This window comes from Peromyscus californicus, unplaced genomic scaffold, assembly GCF_007827085.1.
Source record: "Peromyscus californicus insignis strain IS unplaced genomic scaffold, ASM782708v3 Scaffold_15__1_contigs__length_86483966, whole genome shotgun sequence".
Classification (NCBI taxonomy): domain Eukaryota; kingdom Metazoa; phylum Chordata; class Mammalia; order Rodentia; family Cricetidae; genus Peromyscus; species Peromyscus californicus.
In genome coordinates, this window is record NW_026294447.1 from 3,002,921 (window position 1) to 3,020,471 (window position 17,551).

At 47.2% G+C, this 17,551-nt stretch overlaps 1 protein-coding gene across 11 annotated transcripts in view; it reads left to right on the top strand.

Moving 5' to 3' along the window:
• The window catches only part of Atxn7l1 (ataxin 7 like 1), a 231,874-nt gene that overhangs the window by 194,973 nt on the left and 19,350 nt on the right, over positions 1-17,551 (top strand). For all 11 annotated transcript variants that reach the window (XM_052738301.1, XM_052738299.1, XM_052738300.1 and 8 more), the window contains 3 exons: positions 4,919-5,193; positions 7,838-7,920; positions 8,805-9,055. In XM_052738301.1, coding sequence (XP_052594261.1) covers positions 4,919-5,193; positions 7,838-7,920; positions 8,805-9,055 — 609 coding nt within the window. The remainder of the gene's footprint in view (positions 1-4,918; positions 5,194-7,837; positions 7,921-8,804; positions 9,056-17,551) is intronic.

Below are 17,551 nucleotides of genomic sequence, written 5' to 3' on the forward strand. Positions count from 1 at the left end.
CAGCCGTGAATTCACATCAGACATATAACCCACAGCACAAACGCCATATGTCCTCACACTCCTGCCTGTCAAATCCATCTTTACCCCTCTCTGTTAAGTGGAGAAAGGCTGGCAATAATTTTTGCAAACCTAAAGACTTTCCGAACCATTCATTCTCTTAAGGCATATCTGTTGATGACAGAAGAATAAGCCACGGTCACCACAAAGGCGCGGCTGGCGGGGGCAGATGGCCCTGCAGCCCGGTAGTGACTCCCACAATGACGCCATGATTCTCCACCTCTGCTCTTTTGCAGACATCACTGGGCAGGGAGGGGAATCTGCTTGATGCCAAGAGAACCATTTTTCTTAAAGCCAGAAGACCTGCCTTGGTCTAGAAAGATCAATTCAGACAGGCCAAGCACACAGCAAGAAGACATGGGGAGCCAAGGCAGCACGAGAGAACAGAAGGTAGACACCTCCGGTGGTGCCGGGGGGTGAGGGAGGCCCATCCCCACACTGGACGCCTTCCCAGGACTGAGGGAGGCAGACATCCATGTGCTCCCGGTGTACTAGACACAGCTGAGATGAGCTGCGGCCCTGGGGTCCCTGAAAGAGTTTGTGCTGAGCCCACAAAGCAGGCATGGTGAAAGCAGCAGAGGCTGCATGGGGGCGCCTCTCCCCTCTTCAAACACAGCATCTGGAGAGGAAGACAGTAGTGAGTTGATAAATACAATGAATGATGAGAGTGGAGGAAGTCTGTAAAGGCATTCCTCAAGATGGAAGGGCAAAGGACTTTGGGGGCCTTTTTGGCTCCCTTCCCAGGCTTGGTTATCACCTTCACACACAGAGAAATTCCTTGCTTAGTTACTGTTCTGGGTGCTTCCACATAGTCAGCTCCTCCCACTACATGGAAGCGTTTTGCTTTCTTGTGGTGGCCTGCAGAGATGATGGGAGATGGCCACCCTGTGAACGCAGGGTCAGAATATGTGGCTTCTTTCCAAGTACGTAGGGAAAAATGAAACCTTACTTGAGGGTTCCCTGTCATCTGAAGGAGCCCTCCCTGTCTTGCCTGCCTGAGGCTGTACATGTCACTAGCTGGGGAAGTGTTGGCAGAGGAAATGCTGGGACTAGAAGGGAGAAGAGCAGCAGGCGGTTCTGCGCTGGTGGCTTGCTGTGGCTGCACTAACCCAGCCCTGGGACAGAGGCAGGTGGCAGGTGGAGAGCTTTCAACACCAACTACATCTCTTCTCTAAAGAAGGCAGTGCTTGGGGTCAGTTGTCCATTACTGTGTGACGCCATCTTGTGCCCATTTCTGTCCCTTGTTCATGGCTGTAGGGTCTTGGGCCAGTATTAACGAAGAGTCTGGATAGAATTTGTGCCGTGAGGATGGCAAGGTCCTGATTCTCTCTCCCCTTCTAGGACTATTTCTGATCCTTCTCACCATCTCACTGTCATAGAACGGCCTCCTCTCCTGCCTTTCCTCACCTCCCCTTCTCAGTCCCCGCCCAAAGGCAGGTGACCCGAGAGAAGGGCACATCCTTTAGTGGCGAGAACTGCAACTCAGGAAAAAAAGTACCAGGGACAGCTCCCACGTGCAAAGTACTCATTTCCTCTAACTGGCAAATCCCCTTAGAATTCCCGCTGGAGAGATTTTATCCCTTCTCTTACTTCTGCTGACACGGGGGCCTGCTCACCTGACATCCAGGATATCTGCTTGGTGGCTAGCTCTTTTCTGACTCACAAGAATTCTCCATCAGGTTCTCTTGACCAGCATTTGCCACAGGACTGCCCATCTCTTTGCTTCCTGTTTCTGGTAGATTCCATCTCTACCAAAGTCCAGCTGAAGTTGTAGAAGTATTGATGACACAGAAAATAATGGGCAGTAGAGGAAATTCCACATTAGAAGACCAGTGTGTCGCCTGGTTCAAGTGCATACATGGTTAGGAGGTTTCAGCAGGAGTTACCTGCCGTGCTGACGGTGACATCATCAGCCCAGTGCACCCAGGTGCATGTGTCTGCCTTGCAGAATACACGAGACAACAATCGTTGACACTAGAGGAGAAACACAATCTGCACTGTGAGCATGGGGGATGCAGGGCGATTGCTCTGGATTATTCCATCCCAGGCATCATTCTGCTGAAGTCAAGGACACTTTTCACAGAAACTGGAGGCCTTCTGTGTATTCAACCCTGCTTTTTCAACAAGAATTAGAGCTGCAACTTGAAAGTCCCCATTTCCTTTTGTGAAGTAATATCACACACACACACACACACACACACACACACACACACACACACACACCACATACACACACACAGATATAAATTGTATGTGTATATATACACACATGCATACACACAGATTTGCTAAAGAATAATTTAGGTTGCATGAATTTTGTGATTTATGGATTTATTACTTGGTACTTTTAGAAATGATGGTAAAATGTATAACATAAGTTACCATCTTAACTTCTAGCATTCTTTTCATCTTGTATAACTGAAATTCTACACCAAGTCCACCTGCCCCCTCCTTGCATCCCCGCCACCGCTCTGCTCTGTCTATATGGCTACAGCTATTGTGGGTGCCTCTGTAAGTGTGGTCACCAGCTTGTCCTTTGTCACCGGCTTCCTTTACCCAGCATACTATCCCCAAGGTCCAGCCATGTGTCGGAATTTCCTTCCTTTGTAAAGCTAACTATCAAACACCCATGTGTTGTATTAATGGCCATTTGTTTTTCTTCCAACCTGTGGCCGTCAGTGCCATGTACAAGAATGTAAAGACATCCCTTCGAGAACCTCATTTCTTAACCAGGAGAGGTGGGTGTAAAACATCTGTAATCCCAGCACTTGGGAAGTCAGGCAGCACAATCAGGAGTTCAAGGCCAGCCTGGGTGACTTGAGCCAATGTCTCAAAGGGAGAAAAAAAAGGCCCTTGATTCCTGCAACTTATGCTTTTTTAAATTGAATGAAGAAAGAGGTCGAGAGGAATTACATTTCATACTGTCACATAGTTTGTGTTTTTGTCATTGTATCTTTTTATATTCTTCATCTGTTTTCTGCTTCTATGATTAAACACCACTAACAAGGTGATTTATAAGGAAAAGAAATTTATATCACATAGAGAGAAAGCTAAGAGGTCCAAGACCAAGATGCTGTCATTTGTTGAGGCACAGCATGGCAGAGAGCATCACCTGATGAGGACCAGGAAGACTAGCAGCTCAGAGCTCCCCTCCTTTTACTCTAAAGTCACCAGCCCCACTGTAGAGCCTGGCCACGTGACTTCATCCAGTTCTAATTACTCCTCAAAGCCTTCCCACACACACTTCCAAACACTGTCAGTATATGCGTCTGGAGGTTTAAGTTTCTAACACACAAATGTTGAGGGATGCATTCAGATCATTGCAGATGTGAATGGCAATCTCAATAGGGAGTGTCTCCCACCCAAGAGTTTCTGGAGCTGTTCTTCAGCAAGCAGCATGTGACTGTTTAGAGAATCCACACTAGACAGATAATAACGGGCCAGTCAGCTCTATTTCAATGACTGCAACACTGATCAAGGGCGCCATGCAAAACTAACACCACTATTCCCACTTCCCCTCTCACAGGCCTGAAGTCCCAAACCACCTTTCTGCAGGCCAAGAAGACACATGGCCCTAGAGGAAAGTCTAAAATGTCCCGCGCCAATCTGTTCCACCACTGTGTGCCCACTGGCAAAGACCTACAGCTAACATCTGTGGTTCTGTTTCAAAAGCAGAATGGTGGCAGAGGATGACGAGTTGCTAAAATAATTTCATGAACAACTTGATCAAAGAAATGATCTGTGAACATGCCTTAGAGAAGTGAGAGCCAGCCAGCCATGTGGACAGATAGGATTCCTCCTTGCCAAAAACAGCCTCTCTTTCATGCCCTACATTGTCTGCAGGCATGTGAGAGCCATATTCCTCATCATTTAGCATTCAAACAGCTAAGCAGCTCCACTCTCTCTGCTCAAAGATGATTGGGGAACCGAAGTGTTAGCAGTCTACCCTCCTGCCAGGAGAAAAGGGAATCTGGTTCAGGGACCAAAGCAAAACTTATTCATCTCATCTTTCAAGACCCTGAGACGCATTCCCCCACAGCCCCCCAGACACAGGGTCCTCCCGCATTAAAGAGCAGCAGAAATCAAATGCACATCCCTTACTGGAGCACTAGCAGGGGAGTGGGGCGAAGGTGACAGGTTCTGAAGAGTGAATGCACACCTTTGTGCTCTTGCCTTCTTAAAATTCATTCTCTCACCTGCCAGTCTGGAGAATTTCCTATTTACATAACTAGCTGCCTAAAATGGAATATTGGATAATGGTACATGGCGGCTCACTCAATTTGAGCCCATCCTCGGGATGTTAGCATGATCCAGAAGGCCTCCGACAGCATGGCGTGCCCCACACTGGCCTGCCGCCATGCTCCGTGTGGTGTGAGCCTGTCAGCACTTGGGAGCTAAGCAGATGTCAGGCCTGGATGGGGCCTAGATGGGAGACTCTCAAAAGCAGGAGAATTGGGAGGGGACTGATTCCATGGTGGCAGGATGTCTGCAGGGCACAGAGAGCCTGTCTTCCTGGGCTTCACAGTGGTGGCCTTGTTTTGCCCAAGGTGCTGTGTCAGAGAGGACCACATGTAGGGCCTGAGAAGTGGGGGAATCAGAGGATCCGTGGGGACAGTCGGCCTGGGAGGTAATCAGTCTGCTCTTATCCATCCCGGGCACTGCGCCAGCCTCGCACCCCCGTCGGTCCTTTCCACAACACAAATCTCCCTCCCATCAAAACGGGAATCACGCTGCTTGCTTACAGGAGGAGTATAAATAAGTGATAAGGAAGTGTTCAGATAGCGATAATCGGGTGTATCTCCTCGGTGGACCAGATGTATCAAAGAAGGCCGTGGTGCATGTGTGTTCCTTTGTTTTCCAGCGTTCCAGTTCCTGTGGTCAGTTTAGAGAAAATTCCTAACCTAGTGAAGGCAGATGGTGCCAATGTCAAAATGAACTCCACAACCACTACCGCAGCCACTTCCTCCTCCGCTGCCGTCTCCACCCCACCTCTAATTAAGCCCACCTTGATGTCCAAATCAGTACCACCTTCACCAGAGAAGATCTTAAATGGCAAGGGGACTCTGTCAGCCACCATAGACAAGAAGCACCAAAATGGCACCAAAAACAGCAACAAGCCTTACCGGAGACTCTCAGGTACGTGTCTCTGTGATGAGACTAAAACCGGGTCCCTTCTGTAACCAGTGCTGTGTTTGTGCAGCTAAACAGCTGTTTCATTTCAAGGCTGACATGGAGGGTATCTGGACCCGTATCTAAAAGCACCAGGGAGGACTGGTGCTCTCCTTCCCCAATGCAGATAAGGTCCCTGGCCAAGTTTCGAATTTGGCTGACGTTATCCTAGAAGTCCAGGAAGCAGGAGGCTCTGTCTCAACCAACAGTTGTAGACCCTGAGGGTCTCGTCAGCCTAGTGGCCCGCCCCGTACAGACTCACTAGATCGACTTAACTCCCACTGAAGCTTCACTGCTGTGAGGCTGGACTGTCTGTGGGATATCTCATAGCCCACGACAGGGAACTGCAGCCTCTGCTCTTTGGCCTCCTGGTTTCCTGGGTTGATTCTGCAGTTGGGGCTGCAGCTGCCTTCTCCCCCATAGTCAGGCTGGAATTCCCATTGGGAGCTCACAGACCAGCACAGCAGATGGGGGTGTTGGGAGGTCTCTCAGGTCACTACTCAGCCCCTTGAACAGACACATGGCCACTCAGAGGTGACGGTTGCCACTTGAAAGGATGAAGTTTGCTTTGGATCTGTTTCAGAACTAAATCTGGCATGTTCTGCGTTTCCAAATGACTGGAAGAAGCTATGCACTTCATAGTTTTGTACACACCATGGGCTCTCTAATGGTAGCTAGGAGAAACAAAATACTGAGAAAGCCACCCTTGAGGATGTGTCTTCTGGTGTAGGCATTTTTAAAATTAAAAAAATCTGTTTTTTAAGCACCCAAAGAGGTGTGAATAGTTTTTAATTGAATTTTGTATCTTATATCTGTATTTAAAAATTATGTTTTAAAAGTACCTGGGCCTACCCCCAAACATTCAAAAACAACTCTGCACCTCTCTGCACATTCTGCTTGTTCACAATCCAGGTAAAGGAAGAGTGTCGTAGGGCTTCACTGTATGGACTGTGCTCCCTCCACCCCCCATTGGTAGCTCTCTTCCCAAATGAATGTGCCAGTTAACTGGGCAGAGGTGGGTGGCCACATCCCCGTGTGTGCGTGTGTTGGCCTGTGCAGTGTCTAGAGGCTGTGGGTCTTTTATTGCTGTAATAACACTACCTTGGCATCTTCCATCCGGTGCCCCTATCTGAAGTGGAGGGAATTTTGTGTTTTGTGGGTTGTCTTGTCTCAATGGGTCCTTTGCTGGTTTCTACCTCTCTCAAACATTCAACAGCCAATTCCTATCCTTAGTCAAAACTCTGTTCAGTTCCAACATGAGGTGCTGTGTGGGTCTGGGCACAGGCCTGACTCTGGCAGACCAAGTGAAAGTCTTCCACAGCAGGCAGCCTGGCACCTGGCCTCTGCTCACTCACTGCCTGCTGGACAGAGCTCTCTGCATAGAAAAGGAGGGAGACATTTTGATGGCCCTGTGGGGAGGGGAGAACTGTTTGTGCACAGCATCACAACCCCATCCTGACCCCTGAAAACAGAACATTCATTTGTTATGCTCCAAGTTTACACCACCAAATGCAGACAGTTTCTGGCTAAGGAACTCTGTTGCAGCCATCAAGGCCCTCACAGACACCTCACTTTTCTAGAGACCTGGCACCTTCTTAATCACCCCCTCTCTACCAGTGACCTGCTGCTTACCACCCTTCACACCCAGAGAGCTGTGGCATTCCTGCTCTGCAGGTCTAAGGTGTTTGCTGGGGCCTTCCAGAAACTACACAGATTTTCCTGAAGCCGGAGGGTCCTGGAAAGAACGCCACACATCCCCACATTTTGCAGGTGTGGTAAGCATTTTTGTAATCCCAAAGAGATGAAGGATCTCAAGAGGCATCAAAATAACAGTTAGCAGTAACTTCCATGGAAGCCATCAAGAGTCCAGACAGAAAGGAGGACGTGGGGAAAGGCACGTCCTCCCCACAGCCATCCTTCATCCCTCAGGCTGGTGTGTCCTGTCCCGTCCTCCTGTGCAGCTTCTGGGCCAGGGCTAAAGGCAGAGCAAGCCCAGCCTGCTTTCCTCGTGCCTTCAAGTTCAGTCCCACAGAGGCACACTGCCACACTTTCTCCTGCCCTGTCTGTGGCACCGCCAGAACATTCCTGGTTCAGGGAAATGACTGTGCTGATCTATGGGGCTATGTGGAAAGCCTTCACCAAGGGCTCTGTGGAGCATGTGAGAGGCCATATTGACATCTCAGTGAACAAGCTCCTATTAAATGGATAAGCCGTGAAGGATGAAGGCACCATGGATTCTCCAGATGAGGGAAGGAAGGACCCATCTTTAGGTTTCAGGTGCATCTCCCTCTCTGCAGCCACCGAGGAGCCCAGAGTATTTAATATTTTAAGTAAAGCATTTGCAAAAGGCACGGTCTGCCACCGGCTCCCACCCTGGGCCCTGTGCTGTCCCGTACCAGACTCAGAACGTCTGGGTTCTTAGTGGAGCGCCATTTCCCCTGAGTGGTTCTTGAAGCATTTTAGCAGCTGGTTGGGGGGGAAAAAAAACAGATTGCCTGACAATGTCTCACTTGTTGGTGCAAATGTGCATTTTTAAAAAAATGTAGTCTTAATGCCAAATCCTATTTAGTCTCCTTTTTTTCTTATATTTTTTGTTTGTTTCTCAAACCAGAGAGAGAATTTGACCCAAATAAACACTGTGGAGTATTGGATCCCGAGACAAAGAAACCTTGCACAAGATCCCTCACCTGCAAGGTATTTCTCTTTCCATAAAAAAATACTTCCTGCTCTTGCTGGGGCCTTTGTCGAAATGTTTGCATGCCACTCTCCGCACACGGCAGGGTGTGGAACCTCGACATGACCTCCAGCTGTTCTTTGTAAGGGAAATGCTTTCTTCTCTGTCCACGGTAGCATAGTGCCTGCCTCAAGCTGGCTGGCTTTTTAAGGGGAAGAAGGAAAAAGAAAAAGAAAAAAAAAAAAAAAAAGAAAAGGAAAAAAAAAACACCCTAGGCTTCCCGTGTTACTTGGGAGGCCAGACAGTAAATTGTATTTATAGGCACTCACAGGCGGTTCTAAAGCCTGCTACGTTTTAATGTATGCAGGAACGGCGGCGGCGGCGGCGGCAGCGCCCAGAAAGGCAGCCCCAGAGGGGAGGATGCGATGCTGCGCCCTGATCTAGCCCCTCGGGGTGGCCAGGGGACAGGCGGACCCCAGGCTTCCGCCACTGGGTAGCCTCAAGCCCCAGATTTCCTCCTGTCCTTCTAGTGCCTCTTGGGATCCAGGCTATGGCCCTGTTTGCCTGGGCCGACTGGAGCCTCCCACCCGCACCTGGATGGACTCTAGCTTGCCCTCGCGGGTATCTTTCATCTGAGGTTGTCCTGGGTTCTGCGCAGAAGCTGTCATCTCATGCCATTTGTCTGGAGGAAGCCTTAGCTTCTTAACACCTGCAGTGTAGGGCATGGTTGCGTTCCAGCGGTCTGTACCTCTTCCCAGCCACAGAACAGGAGCTGTTGCCTTGAAGTTGACTTTTTCAAGCACCTTTAATTGCGTATGGTTGCAATTTCGGAAATGCAGGCCGTGGGGAAGCAGGTGTAGGTGCTGATCAAAGAGGCTGTGCTTCTCATCTCTCTTCTCCGTAGACACACTCGCTGAGCCATCGCAGAGCGGTCCCAGGTCGGAAAAAGCAATTTGACCTCCTCTTGGCGGAACACAAAGCCAAGTCGCGGGAGAAAGAAGTGAAAGAGCACCTCCTGACTTCCGCAAGGGAAATACTTCCAAACCCGCCCGGACCGGTGCCTGATGCTCTGCAAGGATCTTCCGGGAGCACGGTAGCAGAGCCGAAAGTACCATCCCCTCCAAAATCCAGGCCGCTCAACTCTGTACTTCCCAGGTAAGTTGGCATGGGCGTCGAAGCAGCCCCATCCCTCAGTCAAGGCATTCTCCCGTGCTGGGGGCTTTGTGTGTGGCCTGGCCTGCTTTAATGAGACCTTTTAGTCCAACCTCCCAAGGCTCTGTGAAGTTTAAATAAGATCCTGCGCCTAATGGGCTCAGCCCAGTGCCTGCCGCACAGCACTCAACAGATTTTCCTGCCACCAGCTTTCCTAGCAGACCTTTTTTTTTTTTTTTTTTTTTTTTTTTTGGTTTTTCGAGACAGCTTTCTCTGTGTAGCTTTGCGCCTGTCCTGGAACTCACTTGGTAGCCCAGGCTGGCCTCGAACTCACAGAGATCCGCCTGGCTTATCAGACAGTGTGTGTTTTTACAGAGCAGGAGTGAGCTGGAAATAAACGCTGGGAGCCTGGCACTTCAACCACCGGGCAGCTTCCTGTCTGCCTGGGTTTTTATGGTATTTGAAGACTCCTGGGGCAGAAGAGGGAAGCCTGGGTATAGAAGTAGTTAGAACAACTTACAAGCTCCTGGGACCACTCTTGCCCGCTTGTCACAGTTGCTTATGACTTATTTTCACAACTCCTCCCCCCCAGCATGAAGGAGGTCTGCGGTGTTGAGGGTAAGCCACCTGTTCCAGGTTCTATTTGGTTGCACTGAATGGAAAGGAAAGAACAGGAAACAGAATTACAAACCACTTGGATTAAAAGCAATTTAAGATCTGTGAATGTTTGTTTTGATGGGCAGGAGACCAATTTTCAGGTAACTGGACCAAAACTAACTACATGCATTCAAAAGTGTTTATGGAGGACTCTCTCCAGAAGCAAAGTGTGTTAGGCAAGGGGAGAGGGGGAAATGCAACCGGACCCTGCTTTCCAAAAATGTAGAGTTCAGAAAACAAGGGAAGACTCAAATGTTCATGCTCAGTATAAAAAAGAAGTAATACTATTCGGCAAGAAGTACAAATAGTGGTATTACTTGGTTTTTTTTGTTATTTGTTTGTTTTTTAATGCATGACCAAAGGGTCATTGTTCAACCAGCGAGTAAGCTTTGAGAGAACATCATTAGGAAAGAGCTGGGAGTTGGCTTTTAAAGCAAAAATCTATTTGGGCCAGGTCAAAGGTGGTGGCGCACGCCTTTAGTCCCAGCACGCAGGAGGCAAAGGCAGGCTGATCTCTGTGAGTTCAAGGCCAGCCTGGTCTACAGGGTGAGTTTCAGGACAGTCAGGGCTGCACAGAGAAACCCTGTTTCAAAGCCAAACAACAACAAAACAGTGAAAACCTGTTTGGTGGCAGTTGTTTATGATTTTCTACCTGGTGCAGTTTGAGGGAAAGTGGACCTAGTCTCACTCTGAGGTATGGCCAAGTCCAGCCCCAGGCATTCAGGAACTCCTAAATGAACTACCACCACTTCTCATTTCCATCACTGTAGACATTTACATTGTTGCAACCCCTTTCTTTGCAAAATCGCTTTATAATTATTTCTCACTATGATGCCAGGGACTGGTCAAAGGTGTTACGCTTGTTTTAGAGTTGAGGAGACAATCTTATTCCAAAATCCTGAGCTTCAACTATATGAGCAGTAGCTCCCCATTCTCCAAGATCCCTTGTAGATGCTTGAAACTGCAGATAAAACCAAACCCTGTATATTCTATGTTTTTTCCTATACATGTATGCCCATGATAAAATTTAATTTATAAATTGGGCACAGTAACTAAAAATAAAATAAAACAATTATAAAAAATATTGTAGTAAAATCATCAGCATTACTAATCTTGCACTTTGAGACCATGATTAAATAAAGCAAAGGTTAGTTGAATTCATATACTGCCATACTGTTGCAGTTGGTCTGAAAATGGCTGCTAACTAACTAACTAATGGGGGCAGCGTATAAAGCATGGATACATTAACAAGGGATGACTTACATCCTAGAGGGGGCAGAGTGGGACCACCCAAGGTTTCCCCATACTCCTCAGAATTGCATGTGCTAGGAACTTATGAACTGTTTGCATATAATTTTCTATTTAGTATTTTTAGACCTCATTTGACCATGAGTGACTGAGACTGACAAAGTGAAATCATTGGTAAGGGCAGATTATGTAGAGTGACTTTCAAATCCTTTGTAGCTATTAGCTTTTTTTTTTTTCATTACAACTCATCCTTCCACAATACCTGATACTGGCAGACTGGCCTCTACCCAACACCACATGTACCAGAGCCGTTATCCCCCAAAGGGATTGTGGTGGAGTCTCCAATATTCCCCAAGCAAAACCAGTTTGATAGCTCTTTTTGAGGGATGAGAAAGGGTCTCATGTAGCCCAGGCTGACCTCAAAATCTCTACAGAGACAAGGCTGACCATGAACTCCTTATCATCTTGCCTCTGCCTTCTGAGTGCTGATCACATTCGTGTCCTGTGAAGTCTGACTTAGATGATTCTATCATTAAACATTTCTCCAACAATTCTGAGCTCATGGAGGCCCTGCTTTATCAGTGGTTGTCTGAGTTAACAGAGAAGTAAGAGAGTAGCTGCTGGAAGCAGCATGGGCAGGGAAGCCTGGGGGGTCTTCTCAGTTCTGTTCTTTGTGCTGTGAGTTTTAGGAGGATGTCCACTTATAGGAAACACCAGGTGTTTTCTTTGGGAAGCAGGAGGCCTGGATAAGCTTCGTTTTGAAATGAATGTCTTATAAACAAAAGAAACAAAGCATCACAACAAATATTAGTAAGGGAATCATTCTTTAGGACAGTGCTGAACTCTTCCAAAGAAAATGAATGGCAGCAGAATCCTTAGGTTAAATGAAATCCTATACAGTCAGGTTGAAAAGGCATGATCAAAATTTAACATCAAAATCATACAAAACCTCCAAGAGCACACATTTACTCCTAGTAATGGTATATGTAATAAATATTCCAACAATACTAACAAGTCAAGACTTAGATATCACACATGAATGGAATTTTTTTTTTTTTTTTGGACAGGATTTCTCTGTGTAGCCCTGGATATCCTGGAACTCACTTTGTAGACCAGGCTGGCCTTGAACTCACAGAGTTCCTTGTGCCTCTGCCTCCCAGGTGCTGGGATTAAAGGTGAGCACAAGCACTGCCCAGCTTGAATGGAATTTTTATAATCCTTTCCAATCATGAATTCTCTTGACAGAGAATGGTAATACAGTGACTTATTATTCATCTTTTTGATGACCTTAACTGCAACCCATTCTTGTCAAGGATTGCTAACAAAGAAACTTGGGTCTAGAGTTCGAAAATCATAAGTTGGGCTTGATGGCTCATGCCTATAGTCGCCACAGTCAGAAGGGCAAACTTGACCCCAGTCTGTGCTGCACTGTGAGTTACAGCTCAGATAGACAGCAAGGGTTGCAACAGGAAGCAGAACTCTCACCTCCATGCCTTCTGACTGGACAGGCTCAGCCATGGCTCTGATTCCCTCCAGCCTAGGCTTGCCCAGCTAGTGGAGCTGACAAAAATTTAGTAATGCGGCCGGAGAGATGGCTCGGTGGCTACAGCACTTACGGCGCTTTTTTTTTTTTTTTTCTGAGACAGGGTACTATGTATTCTCTATCCATGTAGTTTGGCTGTCCTGGAACTCACTCTGTAGACCAGGCTGGCCTTGAACTCATAGAGATCTACCTACCACTGTCTCCTGAGTACGGGGATGCAAGGCCAGTGCCACCATACCCAATGGCACTTATTGCTGTTGCCCAGGACCAGGACTCAGTTTTCAGCACCCACCTGGCAGCACACAACCACTCCGACTCCAGGGATCTGATGCCCTCTTCCAGCCCCTAAGAGCACCAGTCACACATGTGGTGTCCATAAGCTGATTTTCCCCAGCCATGGCCATTTTGTGTTGCTGTAAAAAAAAAAAAAAGAAAAAAGAAAAAAGAAAAAGAAATCATCTGACTCTGGGCAACGTATAAAGAAAAGAGGTTTTCTGGCTCACATTTGTGGGGTTTAGGAAGTCCAAGCAGCATGGCACCAGCCTCTTCTAGCACACCTTCTGGCTGCATTATACATGATGGAGCAGCAGAAGAGAAACTGCTGTCTACAGAGGGAACATGAGCAAAGAAATGAGACCAGAGAGAGGTCAGGCTCCCTCTTGTATATGAAGGTTGGTGCCTTTGCAACCTAGTTATCTCCCTTGCACTACAACTGGAAGGTTCTACCATTTCAACACCACCACCTTGGGAGCCAAGCTTGCAGGAAATGAGCCTTTGGGAGAAAGTCCTTATCCAAATTATAACTCACAGTCACTGACTCCATTTCTTTGTCCTCTGCTCTAAGGGAACACATTTCTTGTCCCCAGAGAGCCCAAGGATTATGGGTTGTAGCCCAGCCAAATGCATCCAAACTCTATTGGAAAGCTGAGTCCAGCTGGGTTGTGATGGGTCTCCAGGAGGAAGGAGAGACAGGCTGTGGAGACCAGTGCCAATGCAGTGTGGGTATTGCCCTGGATATACTGCACACATCCAGACTGAAGTATAAACTGGCCAATCCCAATGGGCCTTACACTGCCAGGGGTGATGTGGAGACAGGTAGACATTTGTGGATTGCTGAGTGAGGACAGGCATGTGTCAGGAGTGCACTGGGAGAGCCTTCTTGCCATCTTGCACACTTTTGTTGTCCTTGACGTCTCCATCTGTGACTTCTCAGTCTGGAGACCTGAAGACAACAGGCAGATGCAAATGGCCTTATTTTCTTCTTTGTTTTTATTTATTTGTGAGTTTTTTAAAGATTTGTATTTATGTATTTATTTGTGTATATATGTATGTATTTATTTTTGTGTGTGTGTGTGTGTGTGTGTGTGAGAGAGAGAGAGAGAGAGAGAGAGAGAGAGAGAGAGAGAGAGAGAGAGAGAGAGAGAGAGTGAGTTGTGATCTGTCCAGCGTGGGTCCTGGGAATTGAACTCAGCTCCTCTGAAAGAACAAATGCTGGTAATTGCTGAGCCATCTCTCCGGCTCCATTTGGTTTTGTCTTGGGGTGAGAAGACAGGATCTTGCTATATAGGCCAGCTTAGCCTCAAATTTGCTATACAGTTAGGTCTCAGAATTGTCATTCTTGGTGAGGCATGGTGACACATGCCTTTCATCTTAGCACTTGGGCAGTAAAGGCAGGTGGATCTCTGAGATCAAGGCCAGCTTGGTCTACATAGTGGGCAAGTAGCCATGAGTATGTGGAGAGTCCCTATCTCAAAAAAAAAAAAGTTTGAACTTACCTGGCTTAGGCAGTCTCTTTATTATTATCTTTGTCACTTGAGTCCTCTAGATCATGCTTTTGCTCGATTACAGCTGTGTGTGGCCAGGATAAGAATGCATGTGATAGTCCTCACACTTAAGATCACTCTCACACCCTGCATACTCAGACCGATGGATGCCATGCTTCTGCGGAGAGGCAGAATGAGGTTTCATGTACAGTTCCCTGAGTGCCACAGGACAGACAGCCGTCATCACAGTGTATGACTTTCAGCCTGACTGGCAGGTGAAGAGGGCCAGGTGATGTGGTGTTGAGGGCAAAGAGGGAACAGCAAGTAATCGATCTTGAAGCCTGTTGACACTCCAGTCACCGGACTCGGTGACTCCTGTTCCCACCACTCGTCTTGTTTCTTCTGAGACACAGCTGCTTCCCCCTGGAGTCCTGCACTCAGTTGGAAGGCCCTAATAATATCCCCACCCCGTCATCCCCAGGAGGCTGCAGACAGACATACCAAGAGAAGTCTTGTCAATGCTCCTGTGTGTGTGCATGCCCACAGACACCTCATTCCTGTGCTCAGAGCCAGGTCAGCCAGTTCTGGGTCTTGTTCAGCTCTCCTTAGGAATTTCCGCTGTCCACCTCCTTCCCTCTGGTATCTGGCAACTAGGACTTGCTATTGAATGTTTCAACCATCTTTTCTTTAATTAAACTTCATTTTTATCAAAGTTATATAGGTTCATAGTTCAAAAATCAAATAGTGCCAGAAGGCTTAGAAGAAAACCAGCAGCTGCCCCGTGGGGTGCATTCCCCCGGTGCTTGTTTCCGGCTCTTGCCTCCTTCTCTTCTCTGCCTCACATCTCCACTTTGATGCAGCAGCTCCTTCTGTAGCTGCCCGGGAAGAGGTTCATGGGATCAGTTTTAGAGTCCTTACCCAACAAGCACATTTTCATTCTACGTTAACGCTGAGTTGATGATCTCTGTGAGTATACAACTAGATTGGAAATCATTTCCCTGCAGAATTTTGAAGTCGCTTTCCCATCAACTGCTAGCACAGGGAGTCTCTATCAGGAGGTCTAGCATCCTGACTCCAGTTTCTTTGTCCTGACAAGCTCATACCTCCAAAGCCTGGGGTACTGAACGTTTTCAGGGGTGTCTCTAATGTGTTTAATTTTCACTTTTTGGAAAGTGAGTCTCACTGGTCAGCCCATGCTGGCTTTGAACTTGAGATCCTCCTGCCTCTGCCTTTCAAGAGCACCATCATACCTCAGGCAGCAGACATCTCTCTTGCTGTAGCTCTTTTTTGGTTGGTTGAAGTAGGTACTTGGTAGATCCGTGCAATATGGAAATACCTGTCCTTTCCTGGGATGTTTTCCTGTTGCAGCTTAGATATATTTCTCCCCACTACTGTCTGTATTTTCCTTTTCTTGTCTTCTTAGTTGAATATTGGGCATTTTTTCTGATCTTTTAATTCACTTTTTTCTTTAAATTCCTTGTTCTGCTTTGTAAAAGATTGTCTTTTAGTTTAGTTATTTTTAATTGATTGTTTGATTGAGTATGTGTGTGTGGAACGTGCGTGAGTACTTGGAGCCCAGATGGGGCATCGGTGGCCTGTTACTATCCACCTTATTCCTTTGAGGGAGGATCTCTCTTTGAACCTGGAGCTCATATTCTTTAGCAAGATTGGCAGCCTTACAGCAAGGCCTGGTGCCCATTCTGCCTTCACCCCACTCGGGGCTGGGGTTGCAGACGGGCACAGGGTCTCACTAAGCTTGTCTTTGAATGCTGGGTCCACAGAGTCCCCATGCTTACACACCCAACTTTCTTAACCACTGAGCCATCCTTCTAGCCTTTCCTTTATTTAATATTGAATCTCAGCCAGCTGTGATAGCACACACCTTTAATCCCAGTACACAGGAGGCAGGTTTAAGAGGATCTCTGTGAGTTTGAGGCCAGCCTGGTCTGCACAGTGAGTTCCAGGACAGCCAGGAGTATGTAGAGAGACCCCATCTTAAGCAAACAAACAAAACAAAACAAAAATTTAAAAGAAAAAAATGGGTTCTGTCTTAGTCACTGATCTGTTGCTGTGAAGAGACACCATGACCAAGGCAACTCTCATTAAAAAAAAAAAAAAAAAAAAAACACAATAAAAAACATTTAATTCTGAGTTTGCTTACATTTTCAGAGGTTTTGTTCATTCTCATCTTGTCAACAAACATGGTGGCAAGCAAGTGAGGTGCTGAAGGAGTAGCTAAGAGTTACATCCTGATCCGTAGGCCAAGAGAGACAATGGGCTTGGCCTGAGGTTTTGAAACCTCAAAGCCCATCCCCAGTCACATAGGTCTTCCAACAAGGCCACATCTCTCAATCCTTTCAAATAGTGTCCGTAGTTGTTTGGTTTTGCTCTTTTGGGGGGCCCACCACCCAGCTCCCAGATAAATCACACACGGAGGCTTATTCTTAATTATAAATGCCCAGCCTTAGCTTGGTTTGTTTCTTGACAGCTTTTGTTAAGTTATCCTGTCTACCTTTTGCCTCTGGGCTTTTCCCTTTCTCTTACTTCTGTATATCTTACTTTCACTCTTACTCCATGGCTGGCTGGCTGGGTGGGTGGCTGGGTGGCTGGGTGGCTGGGTGGCTGGGTGGCTGGCCCCTGGAGTCCTCCTCTCCTTCTCTCTTGCCTTTTCCTCTTTCTTCTCCCAGATTTCTCCTTCTATTCTATTCTCTCTGCCTGCCAGCCCCGCCTATCCTTTCTCCTGCCTCGCTAATGGCTGTTCAGCTCTTTATTAGGCCATCAGATGTTTTAGACAGGCACAGTAACACAGCTTCACAGAGTTAAACAAATGCAACATAAAAGAATGCATCATTAAACTAATGTTCCACAGCATGAACAAATGTAACACATCTTACAATAATATTCTACAACAAGTGCCATCCCCTAGTGACCAAGAATTCAAATATATGAGCCTATGGGGGCCATTCTTATTCAAACCACCACTGGGTCTCACTTTAGACCTTAAACTCAAGATCCTCCTGCCCAGCCTCCTGAGTAGCTGGGACTATGGGCCTATGCCACTGTGCCCAGTTTATCTCATTTTTATTTGATTATCTTACAAGATAGTCATTTCTCTGAAGCGATGCCATTCTTTTTGTTTGTTTGGCTTTGGTTTGAGGAGCTGGTTGTGCTGGAGACCAAACGCAGGGCCTTTCACAAGCTAAAGCAGCAAGTGCTCTGCTCTACCACTGAGACTCACTCCGAACAGGGTGGTATCATTCTAGTAGATTTGGAGACAGTTTTTTAGCT